The 24703-nt window shown below is 35.2% G+C and overlaps 5 protein-coding genes across 7 annotated transcripts in view; 3 read left to right on the top strand and 2 right to left on the bottom strand.

The window, feature by feature from the left end:
* LOC149676522 (uncharacterized) overlaps positions 1 to 11868 on the bottom strand; it is a 28256-nt gene extending 16388 nt beyond the window's left edge. Inside the window, exons 1-2 of the mRNA XM_089838521.1 lie at positions 11526 to 11868; positions 10850 to 11021 (exon numbers count right to left, since the gene is read on the bottom strand). Of these exons, the coding sequence (XP_089694647.1) occupies positions 10850 to 10912 (63 nt within the window). The 5' untranslated portion in view covers positions 10913 to 11021; positions 11526 to 11868. The remainder of the gene's footprint in view (positions 1 to 10849; positions 11022 to 11525) is intronic.
* Positions 11869 to 11979: 111 nt separating this feature from the next.
* gzl (godzilla E3 ubiquitin protein ligase) lies at positions 11980 to 16354 on the top strand. Of its 3 annotated transcripts, none has more exons than XM_089837550.1 (10): positions 11980 to 12132; positions 12458 to 12650; positions 12712 to 12798; positions 12866 to 12988; positions 13058 to 13254; positions 13332 to 13437; positions 13504 to 13603; positions 14148 to 14228; positions 14297 to 14547; positions 14647 to 16354. In XM_089837550.1, exons 2-10 carry the CDS (start codon positions 12570 to 12572, stop codon positions 15040 to 15042), a joined length of 1422 nt encoding a protein of 473 aa, XP_089693676.1. In that variant the 5' UTR covers positions 11980 to 12132; positions 12458 to 12569; the 3' UTR covers positions 15043 to 16354. The 3 variants fall into 3 exon arrangements, with proteins under 3 accessions (XP_089693676.1, XP_089693678.1, XP_089693677.1); XM_089837551.1 differs by having other exon boundaries at positions 11989 to 12132; positions 12400 to 12650; XM_089837552.1 differs by lacking the exons at positions 12458 to 12650; positions 12712 to 12798 and having other exon boundaries at positions 11987 to 12132.
* Positions 16355 to 16432: 78 nt separating this feature from the next.
* Positions 16433 to 18268, bottom strand: LOC149676520 (replication factor C subunit 4). The gene is made up of 9 exons (XM_089837562.1): positions 18030 to 18268; positions 17860 to 17938; positions 17711 to 17790; positions 17532 to 17648; positions 17404 to 17473; positions 17272 to 17345; positions 16873 to 17200; positions 16687 to 16803; positions 16433 to 16612 (listed from the first exon to the last, which is right to left on the bottom strand). Exons 1-9 carry the CDS (start codon positions 18140 to 18142, stop codon positions 16517 to 16519), a joined length of 1074 nt encoding a protein of 357 aa, XP_089693688.1. The 5' UTR covers positions 18143 to 18268; the 3' UTR covers positions 16433 to 16516.
* Positions 18269 to 18433: 165 nt separating this feature from the next.
* LOC149676519 (eukaryotic translation initiation factor 4E type 2-like) lies at positions 18434 to 20902 on the top strand. Its single transcript, XM_089837570.1, has 6 exons — positions 18434 to 18593; positions 19659 to 19797; positions 19882 to 19957; positions 20029 to 20286; positions 20345 to 20497; positions 20573 to 20902. Exons 2-6 carry the CDS (start codon positions 19775 to 19777, stop codon positions 20750 to 20752), a joined length of 690 nt encoding a protein of 229 aa, XP_089693696.1. The 5' UTR covers positions 18434 to 18593; positions 19659 to 19774; the 3' UTR covers positions 20753 to 20902.
* A 1314-nt stretch (positions 20903 to 22216) lies between these two features.
* On the top strand, positions 22217 to 24674 carry SelT (selenoprotein T). The gene is given in 4 exon segments (XM_089837571.1): positions 22217 to 22423; positions 22568 to 22805; positions 23819 to 23906; positions 23977 to 24674. Coding segments are annotated over 4 exon segments (681 nt in total). The 5' UTR covers positions 22217 to 22250; the 3' UTR covers positions 24159 to 24674.
* The last annotated feature ends 29 nt before the right edge of the window (positions 24675 to 24703 follow it).

Below are 24703 nucleotides of genomic sequence, written 5' to 3'. Positions count from 1 at the left end.
ACATTTCCCTGACCTTTTTGACCAATTTTAAAATTCCCCTGACCTTTTTGACCAATTTTAAAATTCCCCTGACCTTTTTGACCAATTTTAAAATTCCCCTGACCTTTTTGACCAATTTTAAAATTCCCCTGACCTTTTTGACCAATTTTAAAATTCCTTGGCATTTCCCTGACCTTTTTAACCAATTTTGAAATACCCTTACTTTCCCAGGGTTTCACTTACCCGTGACAACCCTCATTTAAATATATATAAAAAATAATTAAATTTAAAAAACTTACGTTCAAATAAATATAATGAATAGTAATATAACTAGAGGCGGTAACCGTCATTTTCTCACATCATCACCAAGTACATATTTTGTCATGAAAAAACAACGCGTATTCGACAACGGACATGGATGGCATCAAAATAATCGTGTCCTTTTTTAAAAAGTCCTCTAAACTGAATGAGGTTTTTTCTACAAAATTTTAAGCGTCAAAATCTAGGGCATCAAATTCCACACATTTTAAAACTTTTTTATGTTCTTTCTTTTATTGGCCAAATATATAAGGATACACCAAATTTTAAAGTTTCCTCGTTAGTACGAAGTTACTAAGCTCACTTAGGAAACACGACACACAAAACGTCAAGATGAAAATCTAAAGCGGTAAAAGACGAGACTAATGTTAACGCGGTAACAACATTCATTTTGCGGTACTAAACTAAAACGGGGCCATTCTTTTTTCTTTTTCAAAGTGCGAACGCGCCTTAAATCTCTCTGGATCGTGATTCTAAGAGATAAGTTTCATCAGAAGTGCATAAAACTCCTCTTCGAGAGAAGTGTACCAACCACAAAGAGGTGGGGTAATTGTAACATGGATTCTTCCCCCAACATCATTTTACATTTATTATAGCAAGGTTACTAAACCGAATCACATACGCCATGTAAATAGTTCAATCATCATTAATCTATTAGCGCTTAACTATTTGATTTCCAAGGCGCATGCGCTTGTGGATTAATTTTTGTCCCGCGTCAAGAAAATCAAGGTTTGTGGTTTTATTGCTGAGGATTTAGTACATACCAAACAGTTATAGAATTCACCCTAGCACGGTGGGATGCCCATCTGAATTAAGTTTGATGAGTGGGAGAGCAAACAAAAAGGGTGAGGTGAGCCTGGGAAGAGTCACGTTACATAACTAAGGGATTAAGAGGATACAGAGTGTCATCCTTCTTCTATTATCCCCTTCTCGTTTCATAAGCAAAATATTCTTAACTGAAAACAAGTTTAAGGTAATTATGAAAGCGCGGCTATCCAAAAAAACGTGTTTGTTGTTACATTTCTACGAGACTGTTCAATTAGTTTGGATGGTGTCAAGGAAGAATTAAGAACCGTGGCTTGAGGCGCGATGGGGGTCAAGGTTAATTAAAACTAAAGCCTAAAACTTAACAAGTTTGTATGTAATTAACCAAGAAAATAATAATATTATTAATTGAAAGCATATTATAATTATTTATTGTATACAATTAGTCGATGTGTGTGTTTGTTGAACTCTATGAGCTGTATTGTAGAGTCAAATAGAAATTGACTAACATGTACAGGGTGTTTCTGATAAGTCTGCATGCATAAATTAAGGCGAATGTTCTTTGGACGCACGATTTTGAGTCGAAAATGTATACTTCTATCTATCTCCTTTTTGTTTGCCCCAAGGGACACTGTTTTCCAGTTATGATTGAAGGAGTATTTTACGGATGACCCCTTAAATTTAATTAAGAAACTGATTTAAACAAACGATTTCTAGTTTAATTAAGGGTCATTCCTAAAACACTCTGAAAAATCATAACTCGAAAATAGTGTCCCTTAGGGCAAACAAAATCGAATCATAGAAGTTACATTTTCGACTCAAAAATCGTGCATGCACCCAAAGAACATACCCCATTAATTTATGGCAGACTTATCAGAAACACCCTGTATAACTATGGCATTTTTTTTCTGAAACGGGTCAATGCATTCAGCAGGGAGCCTTCAAATATCCCCTCAACGCATCTCTCTAAGAAGCATTTCTTTATTCCTCTTCGTAAACAAAAATTCGATGTTATCTTGTTTAGAAAAAAAAACCTGAATTATATTCCACGACACTCATCTTAGAAGGTTTAAATTAAATTAAATTAAATTAAAATTTAAAAATATTCTAATTCCTAATGAAATTAACACCGAATTGACAAAAAAATTTAATAAAGTTTCCGAGGGGTAGGTCAGTTGTGGTCGAGGTAACGTTTCTACGATCGACAACGCATTGATTACATTTGAATTATTGAATCACGTCATCGAAATCAGTCATCCGTTCATCACGTTCCTCAATTCAATCAAAATGCTAGTGGTTCAAGCCACGCGAACAAATTAAATTAAGTGACTTGTCCCTCGTCTCCATTTGACATTCTTAGCGAGTTTTCTCGAAGGGAGCACTCGAGGTAAATGCCCTTCCGCTAGCCCGCCACCTAACCGCGTCTTAAGTACTATCAGCGCGTACTATAGGATAATTGACAGCTCTTACCCAACTACCGTATAACGATTTATGTGCAGATAACAACGGGTGCTATTACTCGATTCCGAGAAAACGCTAACGAACTAGTGGCGGGAAAATATTGAACAAGTTGGGAAACCAAAATAAACCTATCCGAGCTAGTCGAGACGCAATTAAGAGTTTTTCTTAAATAATTAAATAAATATAATTGATATTAATTATTTTAATCATCATTAATTTAGCTTAATTATAGTTAAATCGTTTTAAGAAACTTTACTCCTAAAATCATTTTAAACATAGCTATTGTTGACGTTTGAATTCAAGCCTATGACTCTAACAGTTTTTGGAAATTTAGGGTATATAACGAGATTGATTCACAATAAATTATAATAAAAGCCGTAATTGCGTGAACCTTTGATGAAAGCCCTGCCATTGGGAGGCTAAAAGATTCTCGTGACAGATACACTCACAGATACGTCCAGTGTAATACCTCTCCGTGACGTTATCGTCACTCGGAGAGGTAAAAAAGACACGAGCAACAGTTTAGTGCCAGGCGTAGGAATATTCAATGGTAAACGATTTAAAAAATAAAGTAGTCTTCATGATGATGATGGATAATCATTAATGAAAATAGGTTTAGATTTTCTTCTGGCGATTTTAGCACCGCGAGGTTGGAAGGCGGGGGGAACAAAAATGGGGGACGGCAAGGACGTACGTATAAACTTTGAAGAACGAAAATGACTTTCAAATCGTAGCCCAGGGTTTGGTTTTTACGATCAACGTTCGACAAATTGGAATAATTACATGATACTGGGTGAAATCAAATCTAGTTCCTAAAAGGGCCTCTGTTAGTTTTAGAACTCTGTGTTATATAAGAGATACAGGGAAATCCTTTGAGTATGTTCATAAGATAAGTTTCATAAATTTGTCACTGGTTACAAACTGGAGCTTGTCATGAAGTGATTTAGGTAGGTCATAGATTCGAGGTAAAGCGACGCCTGGTGAGGCGCTGTCAAAGGCTTATTACAGACTAAATAAATAGGAAGCTGGACTGCAAAACCGAGCTAGTCAATTCTCGCTTGTCGTTCTCGAACTAGCTCTAGCTGTAAGTCTCTACCAATACGAAGTATAGGTAGTGTCATACTTATTTAACGTATTTTATAAACTTATGGTACGTTATAGTCCTAAATCTCCCCTTTCCAATATTATTAATTTCTTGGGATTATAACAACCAGGGCCTGAGTAATTAAGCAAAATTTTAATAAATGTCCTCTATATAGGACTATCACGTTAACTCTGGTTATATAAGAGATACGGGAAAGTCCTTTGAATATGTTATAGCCCTATTTCTCTCCTTTCCAACGGTACTAAATACTTGGGATTATAACAATAAGGGCCCTAGTAATTAAGCGTAAATTAATGTTCATAAACGTCCTCTCCTCCTATTTCCCCTCTTTTAAACGATACCTAATAAATTATGCTAATTAGCATTTAGCAAAATAAATCTAATGTATTCAATAGTCCTACTAGGGTCCCTTCATCAACTACGGGGTCAAACTAATTACCTTTTAAAAAATGTAGCAAGTTGGGTCGGGAGGCTATAAAGGCGGGTAAAAAGTTAATGGGGTCTTATACCAAGAAGAGATATCTAGTTTACTAGGGATAAGTTATAAATTCTCCACATTTCTAGCTTTATCTCCAGTCCAAACGTAGACGTGTCCGGAGTTAATCCCGCCTCTAAAAAATTACAATCAGCATCTCATTGGTTCTTGATAACTCACGTCAGCGCGACTCGAATGACCAACATTACAATGTATTTTCCGACTGAGGAGAGGCGAAATAGCCCGGCCTCCTTTTACGTCCCCCCTTGTATTTTGAAAGGACTGGGACTATGGCACGCGAATACTTGGGCATCTTATACCTTCTCCCTAGTAAACTAGATATAGCTTCTTGCTTATACGTAGCGGGTACGCGTATTGGTGACCTCTTATCGCTTGATGAAATCATTCTCGCTTCAAAATATGAATAGATTTCGTTAAACAATACATTTCTCCGAAGTTTAAAAAAAAAAGAATAACAAAATTAGGTTAGAAGCCAAAATTCATATGGACTCGTAAAAAATAAATAAGCGAAAATTATAATATTGGGGGAAAACGCCCAACAGGCCAACAAGCAACAAACGCCCCAAATTTGAGCTCTACTATAGCGTTTCTAGTTTAAATTCGCTAACCTTTCAAATCTACACCTAAATCAAGATTACTTTTCTCCATATCGATAAATCGAAATTATTGTAATTATTAAGACTGGTTTCACTGGTTGGTTGTACCACGTGACCGGGTGCAAAAAAATATATATAACAACTTTGGATAATGTTGCTAGATCACCTTGGTAACGAGTAACAGGTGGCGAGGGCGGGGAGACATACTCAGACGAGTGTGTTTGAATACCGGTTGGGGTTGGTTGGTTCAAAAACAAGAATACTTAAAGAGAATTAAATCTAATTGTTAAGATAATTGATCTTGATCAAATTAAGATTATACTAAAAAAAGGGGTCTCTGTAGTTTGGACACCTGGATGACTAATCTATATAATTAACGATTAGTCACTTGGCGAAGTATTTTTAAACTCCCGATTTCAGACTACAGAGTGGTACTGAGATGGGAGGAGCTTAGGGAATGTGACGTGAATATAGAGAGAGAGGCCAGAGGGGTGTAGTTTATATGGCTCCTCCGCTTAACCTTTCCACCAAAATGGAGGCACACTTTACAGAGTGGAAGGCTTGTGGGGGAATGCACCTGATTGGCTAATCGGATGCATGAGTGATGACGTTTAATGGGGGATATTTTCATTACTTTGCCCACTCCCTACTGGTTTGGTAGTGAAAAATTGTACCGACTGAGCTGACGACTTCCAATATGGTGTTCAAAATCGAGGTAAGTGATAGGAGGGTGTGGACCTTACGAGAAACATCGTAGTAGCAGACTATATATAGTTTTGGCGGACAAAAGTGCAATGTTAGATAGCCTGGCCTCCTGGTGTAAATGGTATGAATCCTCCTAGCCTAAAAAACTATGTATAGAACTTCCAACCTGATTTTGTCAAACTTCTTACTGATGTTATCGTAAATACATAATCTCTTGTACGCCTCAAATACGCGTAAAACACTATTTATAAATAGATAAACAAACGAAACAATGTCTTCTTCCGTTAACGCAACTAGACGAGCGTTTGTTAATTTGTAAAAAAAAAAATGTCTACCCTATTGTTATTTATTTCTAAGACACAATTCCTCGTAACTCTTTTCTTCCTTTTCCGCCAAAATTACTACAACAAGTAACGTCAACGTCTCTCTAATCCCAAAGACACTGTAAGGACATACCCATACTACAAGTTGACGACGGTAATAATAACGGATACGAGGAAGTAACTTCGGAGCGGAACAAAAAAAGGGAAAGTAAGCGGTTCAAATTTTCGGAACTAACCATTCACTCACTCTTCACGGTGTACGGAAAATTCCCTAAAATCAGAAGTATATATAAAACTTCTCTTTGAGAGAGAAGTGTACCAAACACAAAGCGGCAGGGTAATTATAACATGATTCTTCCCAACATCATTTTACATTTGTTCAAGGTTACTAAACCGAATCACATACGCCATATAAATAGTCCCTTATCATTACTCTATTAGCGCTTAACTATTTGATTTCCAAGTCGCATACATGCGCTTGTTGATTAATTTTTGTCCCACGTCAAGACAATCAAGGTTTGTGGGTTGATTGCTGAGGATTTAGTACTACCAAACAGTTATACAATTCGCGCATGCGTTTGTGGATTTTTGGCCCCCCACGTCAAGACAATCAAGGTTTGTGCAGGGGATGATTGCTGGGGATTTAGTAAATACCAAACAGTTATAGAATTCACCCTGGCAAGGTGCGATGACCATCTGAATTAAGTTTCATAAGCGGGAGAGCAAACAAAAAAGGGTACTGCGTGAGCCAGGGAAGAATCATGAATTATATAACTAAAGTATTAAGAAGATACAGAGTGTCACACTTCTTCTATTATCCCCTTCTGCCAATAATCATACACACACACAGAGTACGCGTCCCTAAGTGTTACGAGTCCTCAAACTTCCATAGTTCAACGGAGCGAAAAGAAAAATTAAATTTCACGAACGAATCGGACCGGCTGATAGGAAGAGATGTAAAATATATTGTTTCGTCACTCAGTAACTCATGAAGATCTATTTTCATTTCCTTCTAATTTAAAAAGGGGGCTTTCACTCTTTTTATATAAACTCATCGGACTGTTTTTATCCTCATACTAAGAAATCAACCGAGCGACGACACTTTAAAAAAAATTGCTGGCAATAAACTAATTTTAACTACAAGGTATTATTTTTTATTACACTTTCGAAACGCGGAATTTTGATCCTCTTCCAAGTGTCAGCTATTAATAAAGATCCTTAATTAAATATAATTGATAAATAATTAAATAAACGTATCAACTTTCATTTTATTTCCCCCTTCTTATTTTAGTGTAGAAAAAATGTATATACATTTATAAGGAAATTAAGTCTTTATAATTATAGAAAGAAGTAGAAACACCATATTTTGAAATAGTTATATATACTGATATAGATATAAATATATTTTAAAATATCGGTCTTGATTGACTGATGATCAATGCAAAAAGCTTGACCAAGGAAGCTGGACACTAGCTTTGCCTTGAAGGAGAGAGGGATGGAGTGGTAACCTCTAATCTACATATAACGTTGTAGTGTGTACTCCCATCTACGAAACGGCAACGAAATCCTAGCAGACAGCAGGCTTATAGTGTTTCGGTAGGAGGATGCCCCCCCCCCCTCGGTCTTTAAAATAGAAGCTAGTTCTCATACAAATAAAATGACGCTACGCGGCAGCACTTAACAGTTAACAATAGCCTACAGAAAGGGTAGGGGCGTGCGCGAGGTACACTGGGAGGCTTTCATTGCCGCAGAACACCTATCATAAATACCGCTCCATCTTACATCTTTTCTCCCTGATTTTGCATAGACGTTACTCGTAATCTTACTACCTTTCAAGGAATAACGTTGTTGATAGCACGATCTAACCGATTTATTATTAATTATTTAATTAAAATTAATTAGTAGACTGGTTCAACGATAGGCTTTGGAAACAGTCTTATGGCGAAACCTCATGTTTGCGCGCGCTAACTTCAAATAAGCGATGAGAAAAAAAAATAGATTTCGTCTCAGTTTAATTATAAATTTTGGGTGAAAAGCTATAATATCGCTAAAGGCTTTCTCATATTATAATTCTTTCTAATCGATTGATATCATTGGGGATTTTCGAGTTAGCGGTTCTTAATCATATACGAACGTTAATTTAATACTAAATTAACAAATTATTCTTCTATTGGTAAAACGGGGCCAAATAATCCAATCATTACCATTGGAAAAAAAATAATAAAAATAAAATGCCTTCAAGTCGTTGGCGATAACAAAAAAGCCTGCAGTTCAATTTGAAAAAAAGAAGTGGGGATCCAATTTAAAAGTAGGGCGCTATGGGATTATAGATTTTTTATTTCTATACAAAAATCTATGCCTTGCTTCAAAAACCATTTAAAAAAAATTAAATTAAGTTAAATTAAATTAAAAACCGATTACAAAAACCCATTTAATTAAAAAAAAATTGGGATAAACGCGATACAAACACTTTTAATTATGATAAAATGTTTCTTGCCATATATTTTGAAAGTTTTCTGATACGATACGATGCAACCTACAACCTACAAGGATTTTTTATGGGATCTTGCAGCAGAGATTATATTTATTTTAAAGATAACGAAGCAAAAAAAACCCCAAAGAATTTAACTAGTTTCCTATAAAGCAAGCAGCGAGGTCAAAGTTGTCGTCGCGTAAATTTTTAGCTAGATAGAAAATGAAATGAGAAAACGCCTATCTCTCTTTCTTTTCTTTCACTTTCTAGGTTATAATATTAGCGAGTTAAGGTCTTATTATTAAGCCTTACCAAGGTAGCTACGGGTCTAGCGGGTTGCGCCCAAGTTTTCCATTTTAAAAATTGCGGGTGATGATAAGCCCAACTTGCTGGTCCCGATTGTTGCCCTTGCAAATGCAAATGCGAAGGAACGTGTTGCACGTGCAAACTCCTACTAACTGGGATATCAAATTTGGCGGGCATCTTTCGAGTTAATTGGCACTAATTTTTTTCACATTATTTTAATCACGTAACGAGACGACGGGCGTATTCCAAATAAAAATTTGACAATTTCACACGCGCATTGCATTTCTCTGACGCAACCCTAACTCTAAAAACTACTTATTTTTTTCGTTAAAATTAAAAATCAACGCTATTTAAACTATTAATAATAAATATCTCTAGAAACCAAAACAAATACTTTTCTTAACTAAAACTTAAGTAACTTTACGGCGACACATTTTAGCACGCGTCTAAATGACTGTTCGAAAGATTTCTGATAGAAATGGGTAGCTTAAAAAAAAAACGACAAAAACATAAAAATCACACGCCCCATTCACTTTGAGCGGAGGGTAGGCAATTTTAACCCCCCCCCTCGCGTTTCCCCCGGCGCGTCTATCCTACCTGTTACGCGTTATTGGCCCCGGGTTTCAACTCAAAACGGGCCAAAAATTGGGGGGAAATTAAAACTAAATAGGGTTAAAAAAAAGGGGACCATGCAAAACATCTAAATAAGCTTAAAAATCCACCACTCTGGGAGATCTGGTTAGTTGGGGAGGAATTAAAAGTACCGTGATTTCACTTTACAAGTTACTACGGAATTATTCAGAACTCCCCCCCCCGCCCCCCCAACCTTTAAAGGTATTCAAAAAACGCCAAGGATTTTTGGCCCATTAATACAAAAAAAAAAGAATTATATGACTTTTCGCCTTTTCAAACTAGTTTAATTTAAAAACCTATTTAAACATTTATCTCTGGTTTTTTTGAAATGAAATCGAAGCTGATCGTGTCAAAAGGTCAATTTGATCTCCCTACCCCTACTTCAATTAAAATGTTACGTTTTGAAAAACATTATTTAATGTTAAAAGTTGTAAAAGGAAGAAATGTAAAAGTAAAATTTTTTAAAATTTATTCCAAAACATCGTTAAATCTTTTTATTTTTAGGGGTTTTATGCAAAGTAGGGAATTAAATTATAAAAGCAGAGTGTCAGGTTTGAAGTTTCCTACCCTATAACGACGAGAGACATATTCAAAAACGAGTCTAACTAAGAAGAAAAGGGGAGTTTGACTTAACCAGTTTTGAGGAAAGAAGTCTAGGACCAGGCAAGCTAGATCTTCTTCAATAACGTCTCAATATTTTTTTAAAAAAAAAACTGCTGGTGCTAGTGTTAAGCTAGAGAGTGCGAGCTAGTTGGTCAAATATAATAAAACCTGTTAGTACTATTACTATCTTATAATTTTAATATATATTTCTAGTAGATCAAATCTACTGAAGCGTGAAGAAATGAACCCCTACACAGAAATGTACTTCTACGTAAAGCTCATAGAAAAATATCTTTCTAAAATAAAATAATCTAATGTAATATCAAGAAGTGATATCTAGTATATTAGGGAGAAGGTATAAATTCATTCATCCACATTTCCAGCTTTATCTCCAGTCCAAACGTATAATAGGTCCGGAGTTAATCCCCGCCTCTAAATTACAACCAGCATCTCATTGGTTCTTGAAAACTCACGTCAGCGCGACGACGCGAGTGACGAAAATTACAGTCATATTTTCCGACTGAGGAGAGGCAAAATAGCCCGGCCTCCTTTTACGTCCCCCCCCCCCTTGTATTTTGAAAGGGGGACTGGGACTATGGCGCGCGAATATTTAGGCATCTTATACCTTCTCCCTAGTAAACTAGATATCGCTTCTTGGTAATATATCAACATTCATTTCTAATAGGCCTATTTCGCTCTTGGATAGTTTTAAATATATTTCTAAAATTATATAATTTTCCATGAACTTATGGATGAATTCTTACACTCCCAAATTTTCCCTGAAATTCTTAATATTTCCTGACCCCTTCATGAATATTATAGCGAGAAAGTGACGCGATTAAAACATTCACGGGGGATTAAAATAGATTCTTCATAGAATTCAACAGAAAACCTTTTTCTCATTTATCGGTAGAGTCAAAGTGCTTATGATAAGATAATACCGAAGGAGGGGAAGTAAAGCTCTAACATTAATTTTCCTCTCTTTAAAACACACACGAAACACCGAAAAGGTTTCCCAAGCCAAAGTAGACACTCAAGAATTAAGTCCCCAACACCAAATGTGAACGTAATATGGTATGTTCCTACCTCACTATCATCATTGAGTCCCACATGTAACGAATTTCTCTGTCCTTGTATGTTTTTCATCATTTTGCCAGAAAGTCGACCAATTCAAGGATCGATTGTTTCCCCTTTTTAAGATGGTGTCGCTGTTCTAGTCCCTTGAATTTTTAACAACGTAATCCATGATAGTCTGATTCTGAACGTAAAATGAAACCCAGACAATATTGTTAGGGTTACAATTGAATCATATCTCCGCTCCTAATCTATAACCTATTCTTTGATAAGAGAAGCAAATTTCCCAATTATATCGAATGTGGTGTAAAGTTACCGATGGGAAAATGTAACGTAGAGGTTTCTATGGAAACCTGGAAAACTTAACATATACCCAACCAAACATACACTTATCAAAAATATGTGTTCATGAGTCAGACTGTGGAAATATACATTGGCGCCTACAAACATCCCCAAACTTTACAAACATAACTAAACATCGAGCAACTGGTTTTAAACAACTCGAAAGAAGCCCCGTTTGTTGTGGGTGGGGGTGGAAAAAAGGGAGAAAAAATAATAAAACACCTAAGCCTTGGCTTCATTTTTCATCTCAATTTTTTTAATATTGTTGGTATAATATTTCGTATAAATATTGAAAGCTGGTTATTTAAGCTACAAACCCCCGTAATGAAATGAAAATTATAATTACCAAGGGCCTAATTACGCTTGAAATTCCGTCGAATGGTTTTCTTCGGCTCCAATACAATGGAATCTCAGGTAGGTTGACGTAGGATTATAATAGAAAGTTTATAGACATTAAACAAACGGCCCCGAGCCTTTTATCTTCGGGGGAATCAAATTTTAGGGCCGATTTTTAGGCTTAACGCGAGCGCGAAACCGGTCTAATTATTATCCTAATCGATAAATCGCTCAATTAACTTTAAGCAAATTATATTAGTTTAAATAAAAGATAATTTTAAGATAACGAAATGAACAAAAATAGCGATTACATATCGAACTTACACGACCTCGCCGCCATTTAACGCGACTACTTTCGAGTTTCGGCGGAATATTAACATTTTGACAGCGGAGCGGAGGGTAATGCGGTCGGAAGTAGCCCTCTAATACCGGAAGTCTGCTCCTAACACTTGTCAACAGAAAAAAGTTCCTCCGTCGAGTTTGTTTGTTCTCTCTCGAATTTTTTATTGTTTTAGAGATCATGAGATTGGTTGTAATTTTTTACACTCTAATCGCGGAGATATTTTACCCTAAAATTAATCCATATTGATGAAAATTGACGGATTTCAAAGGATTTCGTAAGTTTCAAACCAATTCATTCTTTAACTACGAATTTAGGCTAGGAAATATTGTTTACGAGCCAAGGCTTAGTATTCTGACTCTTCTCGATCAAGTTGATGATCGACATCATCACATGATTGTAACGCGATTCAATAATGTTGATGATCTAAGTTAATAATACCACTACAGTTGTACTTCTGTATTTATTTGCCCAAATTATCTTAGTTACTTAATATGTTTACAATAAACGCTGTTGAAGTTGAACACACTCTTTATTGTAATAGTAAAGGTTAAAGTTATCCCTCATGGCCTGACCTGACCTTGGTGTCATCATCATTTTAGCGTTTCCAAGATAAGGCAAACGGGAAATAATCTAAAAAAAACCTCCAAATTGAAATGTGATTTGCTTTAAAAGACGAAAAAGGGCTAAAAACATAAAACCCCTGAACTCAAAATGGAGAAATTGGGGATAAGATGTTTACAGATACTTCTCGTTGCTTCATTCATAAACAAAGCTTTGGGAGAAGTATATGTGGTGCGTTTCTAAATTATTTTAAAAACGCCTACAGTATTTAAAAATGAGGTTAAATGTTTAGATGAGCACCAGGACCAATAAAACTATAGAAAAATTCATAGATTATCAATTGGAATTTTCTATCCCGGTACCAAATCATTGGATTGAGGTTCGGAGAAATGGCAAATTATTATTATTATAAATTTGTAGGGGGGTTAACATTAGATATTGCGCAGGGTTATGCTGTTGTTGTTGAACCAGATGACGCGTGTCAACCTATTAAAAAAGCTCCTGACAAGCCAGAAAATGTAAAATGGTTTGCGATGATCAAAAGGGGAGGATGTATTTTAGAAGACAAAGTAATTAACACTATCTTTCTATTTTTCTAATTAGGTTTTATCTCTAATTTAATTAGTTTCGCAATTTAGGTTGTTTACGCTGAACAAGCCAATTTTGACGCAGCTATCATCTACAACTTTGGCATTCCAGATGAAAACTTGTCAGTAGCGGCAAAAAATAATAGTACTAGTGGTGATTCTGATGATCCGGATGTAAAAATAGTTTGTATTCTAATTAACGAGGGTGCCGGTACTAAAATTGTCAATAACTACCTTTTTAATCAAAGGTATAACAATTAAATTAATTATTTCAATGGGGATTTTAATTTAATTTTGAATGATCATTCATTAATCTTTTAAACAGTGCTAAAATTGGTATAAAATCTGAACCAAATTTTTCATTTGATGATTTGTTGTTGCCTTGTACCATAGTTATCGGAGCTTGTATCGTAGTCCTGACTGTGTTTATGGTATTTTAATATTAATCTTAATCGTTAATTAAATTTGATTATTTTTTAATTAATTTTTCATTGCAGTTAATAAAATGCATCAAAAACAGAAGAAGAAATATGAGGAACAGATTGTCATCCAGACATTTGAAACATTTGCAGATTATCAAGTTTAAAAAGGGCACTTGTATGTCGCTTCATTATCAGTGGTGTGCGAGTCCCGTTTTTTCGGTTTCGAGCCGAGTCCGAGTATCGAAACTAATTTCTTATCGAGTATCGAGCCGAGTCTCAAAAATACTTTCGAGTATCGAGTATTTAGATAGGTCAAATTTTGTTTGTTCTTTCGAGTAATTATCGAGTCTCAAATATTGACTTGTCGAGTAGCAATTTTGTAAATTTCTTGAAAATAACGAAGATTTTCAATTATCTAACATCCATAACTAGTTCAAAAAGATTGTTAGTGATCAATTAAACATTGAACAGGTGATTTTCAAAATAAATGATCATGAACTCATCGTCTGCTATAGTTGTAAGACTCGGATTCGAGTATTTAAAATGTTAAAAAGCTACTCGAATCTGTCTCGAGTATCTCAATGTGTTGTTATCGAGTATCGAGTCGAGTACTCGGCTCGATACTTGAACCGAGTACTCGAACTTAACGAGTACTCGCACACCCCTGTTCATTATCCTTTAAAATGCGGTTTTTACGCTGATTTTATTTATTTATTTAGACCAGCGCTATGAAGTTTGCGCCATATGTTTGGAGGAGTATTGCGATGGAGAAAAATTAAGGATTTTGCCTTGCAATCACGGTATAAACTTAAAATGAAGGATGGGTCGAATTTTTTTCCCTTAATTAATAATTTCCCACTTTTTGTAGCTTATCATACAAAATGCATTGATCCGTGGTTAACCAACAATCGTAGAAATTGTCCAGTTTGCAAACGCAAAGTGGTGATAGAAGGAGTTACTCCCGACTCCGATAGTGAATCTGACACTGAAAATAATGATAATGGCAATGAAACCACGCCACTTTTGGTCTCCAGGACAACAACAACTGCTTCTAATAGATCTAACGAAGGATATGGCGGACTTTCCAGTTCCAGCAGTCAAGAACAAGTTCAACAAAGGGTTAGAATGGCGGCCCTAATAAATACTACTTAAATTAAATTCAATTCAATTCAATAAAAATGAAATGAATGAATTATATTTTGGGAAATTAATTTTTAGGGAGTCATAGAATCAGACAACGGGTCAGAAATCCCAGTCCTTCATCCAACAACAACAACAACACCGCAGTTTCAATTTCCAGGGAGAAATATCATGGCTGATATATTACAAAACGTTCGCCGTGCTGGTCAACGTTTAAACCCTGGACATAATGCTGCTACTAATTTAGGGGAACCTTTAGATAATGCCTCCAGTTCTTCCGGAGAAAGCAGTTACGAGAGTGTCACCTCTCTTTTACCGCAATCTGACGTTAATTCCATCAATTTCGTCACTTCAATTGATGAAAATAGGGGAGCATCTACTTCGCGTTCGACTATAACAGTTGTTGAAGTAGCCACTGAAGTAACGCAACGAGAACGAGAACGTAATGGCGCTAGAAACGACCTTGTTATTTAAAAATAAAAGACTGCGTTTTTTAACTTCTTTTGGTTTTAAACTCTGCAACCATCACCACGACGACAATGAATGTAGAGATTAAATAAATTTGTTCATTAATTGGCCTTATTCCTGATCAACGCCACCGAGGCGTAGCGGCGACTTTTGGAACTATAATAATACGGTAGCCAATCAGAGGTGGCGCTGGAGTCGATGGACTCTGATGGAGATCTTTTATTTTCTCTGTTTTGATTATTACCGCTTCAACTTCAAAAAACATGTTTTAAATAATTATTATTAACCTAATAATCTCCAAATAGACCAAAATCGAATGAAAACTTACTCCGAAAGTCTTATTTCATAATATTAGACAGAATAAGAAAAGTAAAATCAACTTTTAATACTTTTGAAACCATATCGCTTGTTAAGCCTTGGCTATTCACATGATTCAAAATAGAGAAAATAACAGATCTCCATCAGAGTCCATCCGCTCCAGCGCCACCTGTAATTGGCTACCGTATTATTATAGTTCCAAAAGCCGCCGCTACGCCTCGGTGGCGTTGATCAGGAATAAGGCCAATTAAATTAACTAAGCTGGAATTAAAATAAAAAACTGTATCAAGCTTTTGTTTTTTAAAATAAAATAAATAATGGATATATTATTTAGTGAAAATGTCGAGAGAAAAAAAAGAGCAAATGTATATTATTTTTTTTTCTTTTACTTTTCTAGTCTGATTTCGTTTTTAAAGAAAATATACCCGCATTAATTAATTAATTAATTTTTAGATCCTAATTTTAATTAATATTTAAACTAATGCGAAGAATGCTGGAATATTGCTAACGTAACGAAGAATGAAAACGCAAACGCAAACGCGCGCTTTAAACATTATTTGAAAGATAAAATAAAATTAAAAAGCTAAGAAACAAATATAAACTTTGCTCACTATATTCAGATTCAGACAAAATTACTAAATAATACTAAATATTTAATCCTGCCAAAATATTATTATGATAGCATTTTTCTATTTAGGACCAAATATAAACGCTCGGTCGGTCCTAAATACGTACTAAAAGATCTTAATTAAATTTGTATAATCAAAAGAGTGAGTGAGTGACAGACAGAGGAGTACTTCTAAGGGGGGGGGGGGAACCCACGCTAATTATGATTAAATGTAATTATTAATTACCTTACTATCGATCTTTTCCTTTTAGAAACACTGTTCTTTTATATATATATATATAAAACTTTGTTTTTTCTTTCAAAGTTTTGATTTGTACTAGTGCCGTGCGAAAATGTCAAAATAAATTTTAAATTTATGTTAGAAATTTAAAATTTCAGTTTGGTTTAATGGTTTTATGGTTTTTCTTATTCCCGCCCAAAAATAACAATAAATGAGGCTTACTGGATTAATTACTTTAAAAAAAATTAATTTTATTTAAATGTAACTTACAAAAAATGAACAAAAGCGAACGGAACTTCGATTGTTTTTGGCGTTTAGTTCCTGCAACAGATTTGTTCCATTATGACAGTTGTTAAGTCCATGATTTGCAAATATTCATCCGCCCCATCCAATAGCCGATAGTCGCAAATCTATTTAAAATAAAAATAAAAACATAGCTAATGACGTCATTTTATGCCAAATAAATAACAAAAGGCAGACTTACAGCTAGCTTCTCCATCATAACTGACTTTTGTTGATCGTTAAATTCATCACTAGATACCAGAATGTCGTGAAACTGATTCAAAAGCTGACTGGCACTGAATCCTTCAGAAATCATATCCTATTTTCACATAGAGTACTTTTTAATAAAATTACAAGTAATCATAATCTCCCTTCCCTTTCTATTTACCATGACGTATTTTTGAAGTTTATCGTAAGAATTACTGGCGCATTCCTTCAATAAACCAGCGACCCATTTATCAGGGACGACACCGGCAGTTTCTTGTATATCTTCAACACTAAGCTCCTCCCCTCCCCTTAAACGATGAGCGCTTTGAAGTAACGTAATTGCTTTTCTCAAATCCCCTTCGGAAACATCAACCAAAGAATTTAAAACTTCGTCGCTAACTTCAAATTTCTCTTCTACAGAAATATCTTTCAATCTGTTAACTATGATTTCGCGTGATAAAGGCTTAAAACGAAATTTTGAACAACGTGAAGTCAGAGGTTCTATAATTCTAAAGCAAAAAATTAAAAAAAAACTTTGATAATAAATCCCCAGAAATATTGAAGTATCTAATTATCTTACCGGCTAACGTAATTACAAATTAAACAAAATCTTGTTGATTTTGATTCCCTTTCCATTGTACGCCTTAAGGCAGCCTTTAAAAATAGTTAACTTAATCCCGTATTATTAACCCAAAGGTCCGAATTAACCTACTTGCGCGCTATTAGTCATGGAATCAGCTTCATCAAGTATAATTATCTTTAATGCGGGACATGGTCGACCACTAAATTAAATTATAAATTAATGGTTGTTGAAATCATTTTTAACGACCACAATCATACTCCGGTCTTGTTCCACTCGCTGTCTGTTGCGAGAAGTTCTTAACTTTTTCCCTAACAACTTGAATTCCCCTTTCGTCGGAAGCATTCAATTCTAAAACTCTACTCTTATACATGTCCCTGTTAAATGTTTAATGTTAAAATTGGCTTAGTTCTGTCACAGCGAGATAAATGTATCCTACCCAAACATTTCCCTCGCAAGGGCAAGAATGGTAGACGTTTTCCCGGTACCAGGTGGGCCATAAAAGAGTAAATGAGGTAGCTAACAGTTTTAAATAAGAAGTTAATTGAACTGAAACGGCCTATTAATTAGTGAGGATTATAAATTTACATCTGCTCCTTGCAAAGTTTTCTTTAAAACTGATATAACCTCATCTTGGTAAGCCACATCATCCACCGTTTTTGGCCGACTATTAACATTTTTAAATATAATTCAAAACACTCGCGTAATTGCATAACCAAGGCTTAGCTGTAATGTCTAAAAAACAAGGCTTAACTTACTATTTTTCAACCCAGGGCACTGATTTAGGTTTTCTTTCCTTTTTCTCCTTATCTTTTCCGTTTACTTTAGTTCCAGAGGTGCTAGGCTTAACGCCTTTTAAGAACGCTTCCATTTTAATCTTGATTAAAACCAATTATGGTAAATTTAACCGATATTTATTGTGTTTATTGAACAAAGAGCGTGGTTTAATCACAAAGCAACTTCCCGCCAAATTACAAAAAGCAGACGACTTTATGACAGAGAAAGAGAAAATTTGGGACTTTAGCGACATCTATCAGGGAAAATTTGAACTAACTTGGGCGATTTACCCTTGTTACCGGTTTTACAATTTATTGCGCAATTGGGCTATTTATTCAATGTTTATGCGGATTTTAACCGTTTTAATAAAGAACGAAAAGATTTTTAGATTAGGCTTAGTCAAGATTGGGCGATATTTGGGCTAGAAATTTCAAAACCTAAAGTTGTCATAGCTAAAATTTACCTGGAAATTGCACGCTGTGTTTTTTAATTAATTACGTTACGTGTCATTAATTGAGATAGTTAAACAACTTTATATAATAATAGGCTATTTTGAAGAATAGTACCGGCACCTTGAAATATAATAAAGTATATACCAAATGAAAGCTCACGCCTTCCTCTATTCATTGCATATCATTATAATAGGCGCAAAAGATAATTAAGGGTAGTAATTAGCATTATAGATATAGCAGTGCCGTAGGCACTGCTATATCTATTATGGAGGGTCCCGGCTTCGCCGGGACCCGTTTATATACAAAACGCGCATGCGCGAGAGAAAATTAGAGATAAATATAACCTCAAAAACGAATGGTTGCAACGACCCGGTAGCCGAGACGTTATAGCCGCTACAACGTGGAACCAGCCTCAGCAAGCACACGCAGGTTCGAGCCTATCCCAGGGTAAGTTAAAAATATTCATAATTAATTTAATTAATTCATATAAATCTCGTTTGTGTACAGGTGTTTCAGGGTGAAAATATACTGGAATTAATGATGGTGCAATGATAATAATGAGAAAATTAGGAAATAATTTTCAATTTTTTTTGGCAAAATGTCACTAGATGGTGTTAAACACATGTATAAAATAGAAATAAAACTAATTCACAAATACTAGGTTACGTTACGTTAGGTTAGGTTAGGTTAGGTTAGGTTAGGTTAGGTTAGGTTAGGTTAGGTTAGGTTACGTTAGGTTAGGTTAGGTTTGGTTAGGTTTGGTTAGGTTTGGTTAGGTTAGGTTAGGTTTGGTTAGGTTAGGTTAGGTTAGGTTAGGTTAGGTTTGGTTAGGTTTGGTTAGGTTTGGTTAGGTTTGGTTAGGTTAGGTTAGGTTAGGTTAGGTTAGGTTTGGTTAGGTTAGGTTAGGTTAGGTTAGGTTAGTAATATTTTATAAATCATTTAACAATGCTACGCCTTTTCCAGAATATTGGCAAACATGTCAAATTTCAATTTCCCGCCATTTTTCCTCGATTTTTAAATTTTGATTTTCTACCATTAATAATCATTTGCGCCCAAAAATTTTAGCACCATATTTATTTGCACGGTCTAACGAGTAAAAAAAAAAAAAAAAAAAAAAAAAAAGGTGCCGGTACTATTCTTCAAAATTCCCTAATAATATACCTGTGAATAAATCGTTATTTTCTCTTCATTGGAGAAACTTATTAAAAAATAATATATTTAAAGATTTTAAAAATAGTGTAAAAGTTTTTCTTGAAAACCCAAGGCTTAGCGACATGAATAATAACAAATTTGACGCGTGAGTTTTTAGTTTTACCAAACAAACCATAAGGTCTTAATTAAAAATTATTTATCAGAGCTAATTAAGTCTTATTTTATTTAGACTTAAAAGCGAAGAAATCGAGGATGACGAGAGTTTATCTAGGAACCAACGAAACAAATCATCTCAAGAGAAAGAGGTATTCTTACCCAACTTCCGAAAGTTCCGAGAGGGGCTTACAAAAACGTCAAAAAACAATTTCTCCGTCAGATTACTTCAAGTACGAGTAATACATTGGCTCCGGCGACAGAACACAGGCTACAATACTCTTATTCCTTGTGGTTTTCTTCCAAAACACCTGGGAAACAAAATGGTCTACAAAGTTACGACCAAAACTTAAAACTGGTGGGAACATTCAGTACGGTGGAGAAATTTTGGGCCATATATAGTCATTTGATGAGACCCAGTGATTTGGGCAGTCATTCGGATTTCCATCTGTTTAAAGATGGCATAAAACCAATGTGGGAGGTATAATTCATTATTCCCTTATCAAGTTTCATTAGTTTTCTAAAGGGTAATCATTTAGGATGATGCTAATAAAGATGGTGGAAAATGGATAGTTCGTTTGAAAAAGGGTTTAGCCTCTCGTTGCTGGGAAAATTTAATTTTAGCCATATTGGGGGAACAGTTCATGGTGGGGGAAGAAATCTGCGGAGCTGTTGTTTCAGTACGTTATAATGTAAGTTAAAAACACACTTCTCAGCCAATGTGGGGGGCAAAACTAAAATTTTTACTCTTGTTTCCCCTGCAATAGGAGGATATAATTTCAGTTTGGAATAAATCAGCCTCTGAACAAGCTACAACCATCAGAATTCGAGACACTCTTAAAAGGGTTTTGAATTTGCCACCAAACACCATAATGGAATATAAGACTCACAATAACAGCTTGAGAGATAACTCCAGTTTTCGCAACACGGACATCTTCCTTAGATGATTCCCTGGCCAACCCCCTATATAGTCTTCTCCCCCCATTTCTTGAAAGAAAGAAAGAAAAAAAAAATTTCAAAAAAACTACTAAAAAATAATCAACTGTACAGTTAATTGACGAAGGAAAGAACATTAAATTTTATCAGTTACAAAAATAGCTCCTAATTTCTCATTCTTTTTTTTTTTTCATCATTAAATTTTTTTTTAATTAATAAAACGATGACAAGTTTTGAGTTTGGTAAGGTAAAATGATTAAAATTCAATTAGTTTTTTGTTCGCAGCTTGAGTCGTGGAGCGCGTCATCGTGTGGGCTATGATGGTTTCGCTGCCTACATTAATCAAGGCCTGTGCGCGGTAGTTTCGAAGGGGGCGACTTTTAAGAAACGGGATTTCTTATTTTCTCCATATTTTACCACGAGATGGCATTGATAGCCGGACCGAAACGCGCACGAAAATGAGTATTTAAATTTCCAAGCGCGAGAAAATGAACATTTCAAATTCCTTAAAGGAAAGCGCGGCTCCATGATCACCCCCTAGCATTCTGGCTAATCTTCTGCACACGAATTTTACATAATGCACTAGTTTCCATTGGTTCCTGCCTTTGGCTTAACTAGCCTTCAGCTAGCTTAGCCACTGTGTAGTGTGTAGCAGAAAAGCCATCTATAAAGGGCATCAACGGAGCCGCGCTTTCCTTTAAGTCCAGCCATAGCCCACTTGATCACGCACGCTGGCTGCACGCGCTCTAGAAGCCCGTCCAAACAATTTTTTTTACATGTTAACTCGCGAATACGGCGCGTCACATAGGTTCGGTCTAAACTTTCAAACCCGTCTGGTTTTAACATGGGCGTCTATGGGAGGGGACCAGTTTTTTCAACGTTTTTGACAATATTAGTGCATCTACTGATTCAAATCTCTTGAATTTTTAATGAGACGTGTATTGAAAGGTTTGATATTATCCTGTAAAATTTAAAGTCTTCAGCTATAATAGTTTTTTTTATAAAAAATAAAAATCATCACATAGTAGAGAAATAAATCCTTCAATTTCTCTACTATTTGATGATTTTTATTTTTTATAAAAAAAACTATTATAGCTGAAGACTTTAAATTTTGCAGGATTATAACAAACCTTTCAATACACGTCTCATTAAAAATTCAAGAGATTTGAACCAATAGATGCACTAATATTGTCAAAAACGTTGAAAAAACTCGTCCCCTCCCATAGAGGTCCATGTTAAAACCAGACGGGTTTGAATTTTAGACCGAACCTATGTTATTCTCATTTTTAGGGTCGATTGAGCGGGCTTCTATAGCGCGTGCAGCCAGCGTGATCAAGTGGGCTTATGGTCCAGCTAATAGCGCTCTCAGGTGAGATAATTTGGCAACTTTAATTGCCAAACGAAAAATAAAAATCGGCGCCGCGAACAGGCCTTGATTAACGTAGGCAACGGTGGTTTTTATTTAAAACACGTGACTGGGGGTGAGGATTCTTGAGTCGGGGTTCGATAATGGCCGACAACGCGTCGCGATGGATTTATGGTGGAGTTTTTCTTATATTTATCTATTTTTCCGTCAAGGAATTCTTTCATAATGAAGAAAACGAAGTAATTTCATCGAAAGAAATCCCCGTAACCAAATTTAAACACACTTTTTCTGGTCCAACCCTTAAATTTTTGTACTGGTAAGTTTCGAAATCGTTAGGCTTAGCTATTCCCCACTACATAAACAGAACAGAGGAGTAACTTTCTTACCTTGTAGAGTAGAGCAAACTCCGTCCTGATAAGAGGAAAATTGTGTTGAAAAGTATTATACATTTTTCTTACAGTTATTCCTGAGGATATAGAAGAGTCTTCGAACAGTACGCCAGTTTGCTTAACCAAAAGTATCCTGAGATTGCTGTTCACGGAGACACTTTTCCACCTCCACCCTTGTATTTACGTCTGGCTCAAGGCTTGGGAGTTTTAAAATTACTGTTGATAGCTTTAGTTTTAGGAGGTATCGATCCTTTCCCTCATTTTGGGATTCCTACCTCAAGGATATTTAGTTGGATGTTAACTAATAAGGTTAGAAATTAATTAGCCTAATATACAGGGTTCATACAAACCTGGAAAACAGGGAAAACCTGGAGAAAACAGGGAAATAAATAGTTGACAAAAACCTCAGGGAAATTTAGAATTTTTAGTAAAATTCAGGGAAATTTGCCTCAAACAGGGGCCGAGTAATTGAGCAAAATGTTCGTGAGCATTTCCTCCATAGGATTAACATTACACTAAACTTTGGAGGCTCGTAACTCTGGTTATACTAGAGATACGGGGATGCCCTTTGAGTATGTTATAGTCCTATTTGCCCCCCATCCAACCATACTAAAGACTTGGGACCAAGACAAACTGGGGCCGAGTAATTAAGCAAAATGTTCATAAACATCCCCTCCATAGGATTAACATTACACTAAACTTTGGAGGCTCGTAACTCTGGTTATACTAGAGATACGGGGATGCCCTTTGAGTATGTTATAGTCCTATTTGCCCCCCATCCAACCATACTAAAACCTTATGGCTATGAAAAACAGGGGCCGAGTAATTGAGCAAAATGTTCGTGAACATTTCCTCCATAGGATTAACATTACACTAAACTTTGGAGGCTTGTAACTCTGGTTCTACTAGAGATACGGGGATGCCCTTTGAGTATGTTATAGTCCAATTTGCCCCCCATCAAACCATACTAAGAACATAGGGCTACGACAACCTGGGGCCGAGTAATTAAGCAAAATGTTCGTGAACATTCCCTCCATAGGATTAACATTACACTTTACTTTGGAGGCTCATAACTCTGGTTATATTAGAGATACGCGGATGCCCTTTGAGTATGTTATAGTCCTATTTGCCCCCCCCCTCCTTCGTTAACATTTGCTCCATAGGATACTCCATATACGGGGGAAAAGCCTGGAAAATTCAGGGAAGTATATGGGGAAAAATCTGGGAATCTCAGGGAAATTTGTTTTCCAAAAGTTGTATGAACCCTGATATACCTATAATATAATATACCTTTTGACCAAAAAAAACCAATTCCCTGACAGTTATACGCTTGCCTGATGATATTCTTTCTAAGTAATACCTTAGAAGGCCATTTAATATCAACTGGAGCCTTTGAAATATCATTTAACGGTGATTTCTCGTTAAAAATAGCTTTAAAATGAAGGAAAATATCATATTTAATGAATATTATCTTTATTAGACGTACCTGTTTGGTCTAAAATAGACACTGGTCGAATTCCCTCAGTTCCGGAATTATTTCAAATAATTGACAACCATGTCATGTTAAGACAACCAGCTTTAGGTCAAACATCGGGAGCCCAAATGCAAGGAGCCCAAATGCAAGGAGCCTTTCATAAACTGGAAGATCAATTTGACTTGTAAATTAAAAAAAACACCTTAAAAAATTAAAAAGAGAATTTAAATTATAATTTATAAAATAGTTTAAGTTAAAAATATTAATTAATTAATTAATCGAGATTCTTCACTTAAGTTTCACCATAGATAATATTAATTAATTAAAAATAGTTTTCACATTGTTTTTTACCTCCATGTTAAACACTGTTAGGGCATAAATGATCTAAAATTATTTAATCATTATTATTATTGAAAGATGGTTTAATTAAAGTTTTAATTAATTTCCCTAATTATAATGAACTTAATGACGACTAGCGTGTAAAGCAATTAATTATTGCCCATGCAAGTTTGACACTAAATATATAAAGTGCGTTCTTCTTTAAATTAGACAGTCATTAATTGAAAACTTTCTTTAAACCATCTTCATTAAAAAATAAAAATAATTAAATTAAATTATAGTTAAAAAATAAATTAATTTAGCCCTATTGTTTGTTGTATCATCATTCCACTTATATATTAAATTAAAAATATGTTATTGCTAAATTAATGACCATTTTAATTACTTATAATTA

The sequence above is a fragment of the Phalangium opilio genome, unplaced genomic scaffold (assembly GCF_054372755.1).
Source record: "Phalangium opilio isolate 3A_F unplaced genomic scaffold, DU_Popi_V2 ptg000045l_1, whole genome shotgun sequence".
NCBI classification, from domain to species: Eukaryota; Metazoa; Arthropoda; class Arachnida; order Opiliones; family Phalangiidae; genus Phalangium; species Phalangium opilio.
This window is presented reverse-complemented; position numbering and strand designations above follow the sequence as displayed.

Coding starts and splice junctions, on each gene's coding strand:
- gzl (XM_089837550.1), top strand. CDS start 12,570: ATGGAGAAATTGGGGATAAGATGTTTACAGATACTTCTCGTTGCTTCA. Junction 13,255..13,331: donor AACTACCTTTTTAATCAAAG/GTATAACAATTA, acceptor TCTTTTAAACAG/TGCTAAAATTGGTATAAAAT. Junction 14,229..14,296: donor GATTTTGCCTTGCAATCACG/GTATAAACTTAA, acceptor CACTTTTTGTAG/CTTATCATACAAAATGCATT.
- LOC149676519 (XM_089837570.1), top strand. CDS start 19,775: ATGAATAATAACAAATTTGACGC. Junction 19,958..20,028: donor AATCATCTCAAGAGAAAGAG/GTATTCTTACCC, acceptor TTTCTCCGTCAG/ATTACTTCAAGTACGAGTAA. Junction 20,498..20,572: donor TTGTTTCAGTACGTTATAAT/GTAAGTTAAAAA, acceptor CCCCTGCAATAG/GAGGATATAATTTCAGTTTG.
- LOC149676520 (XM_089837562.1), bottom strand. CDS start 18,142: ATGGAAGCGTTCTTAAAAGGCGTTAAGCCTAGCACCTCTGGAACTAAA. Junction 17,201..17,271: donor ATTTGTAATTACGTTAGCCG/GTAAGATAATTA, acceptor TTTTTGCTTTAG/AATTATAGAACCTCTGACTT. Junction 16,804..16,872: donor AACTTCAAAAATACGTCATG/GTAAATAGAAAG, acceptor ATGTGAAAATAG/GATATGATTTCTGAAGGATT.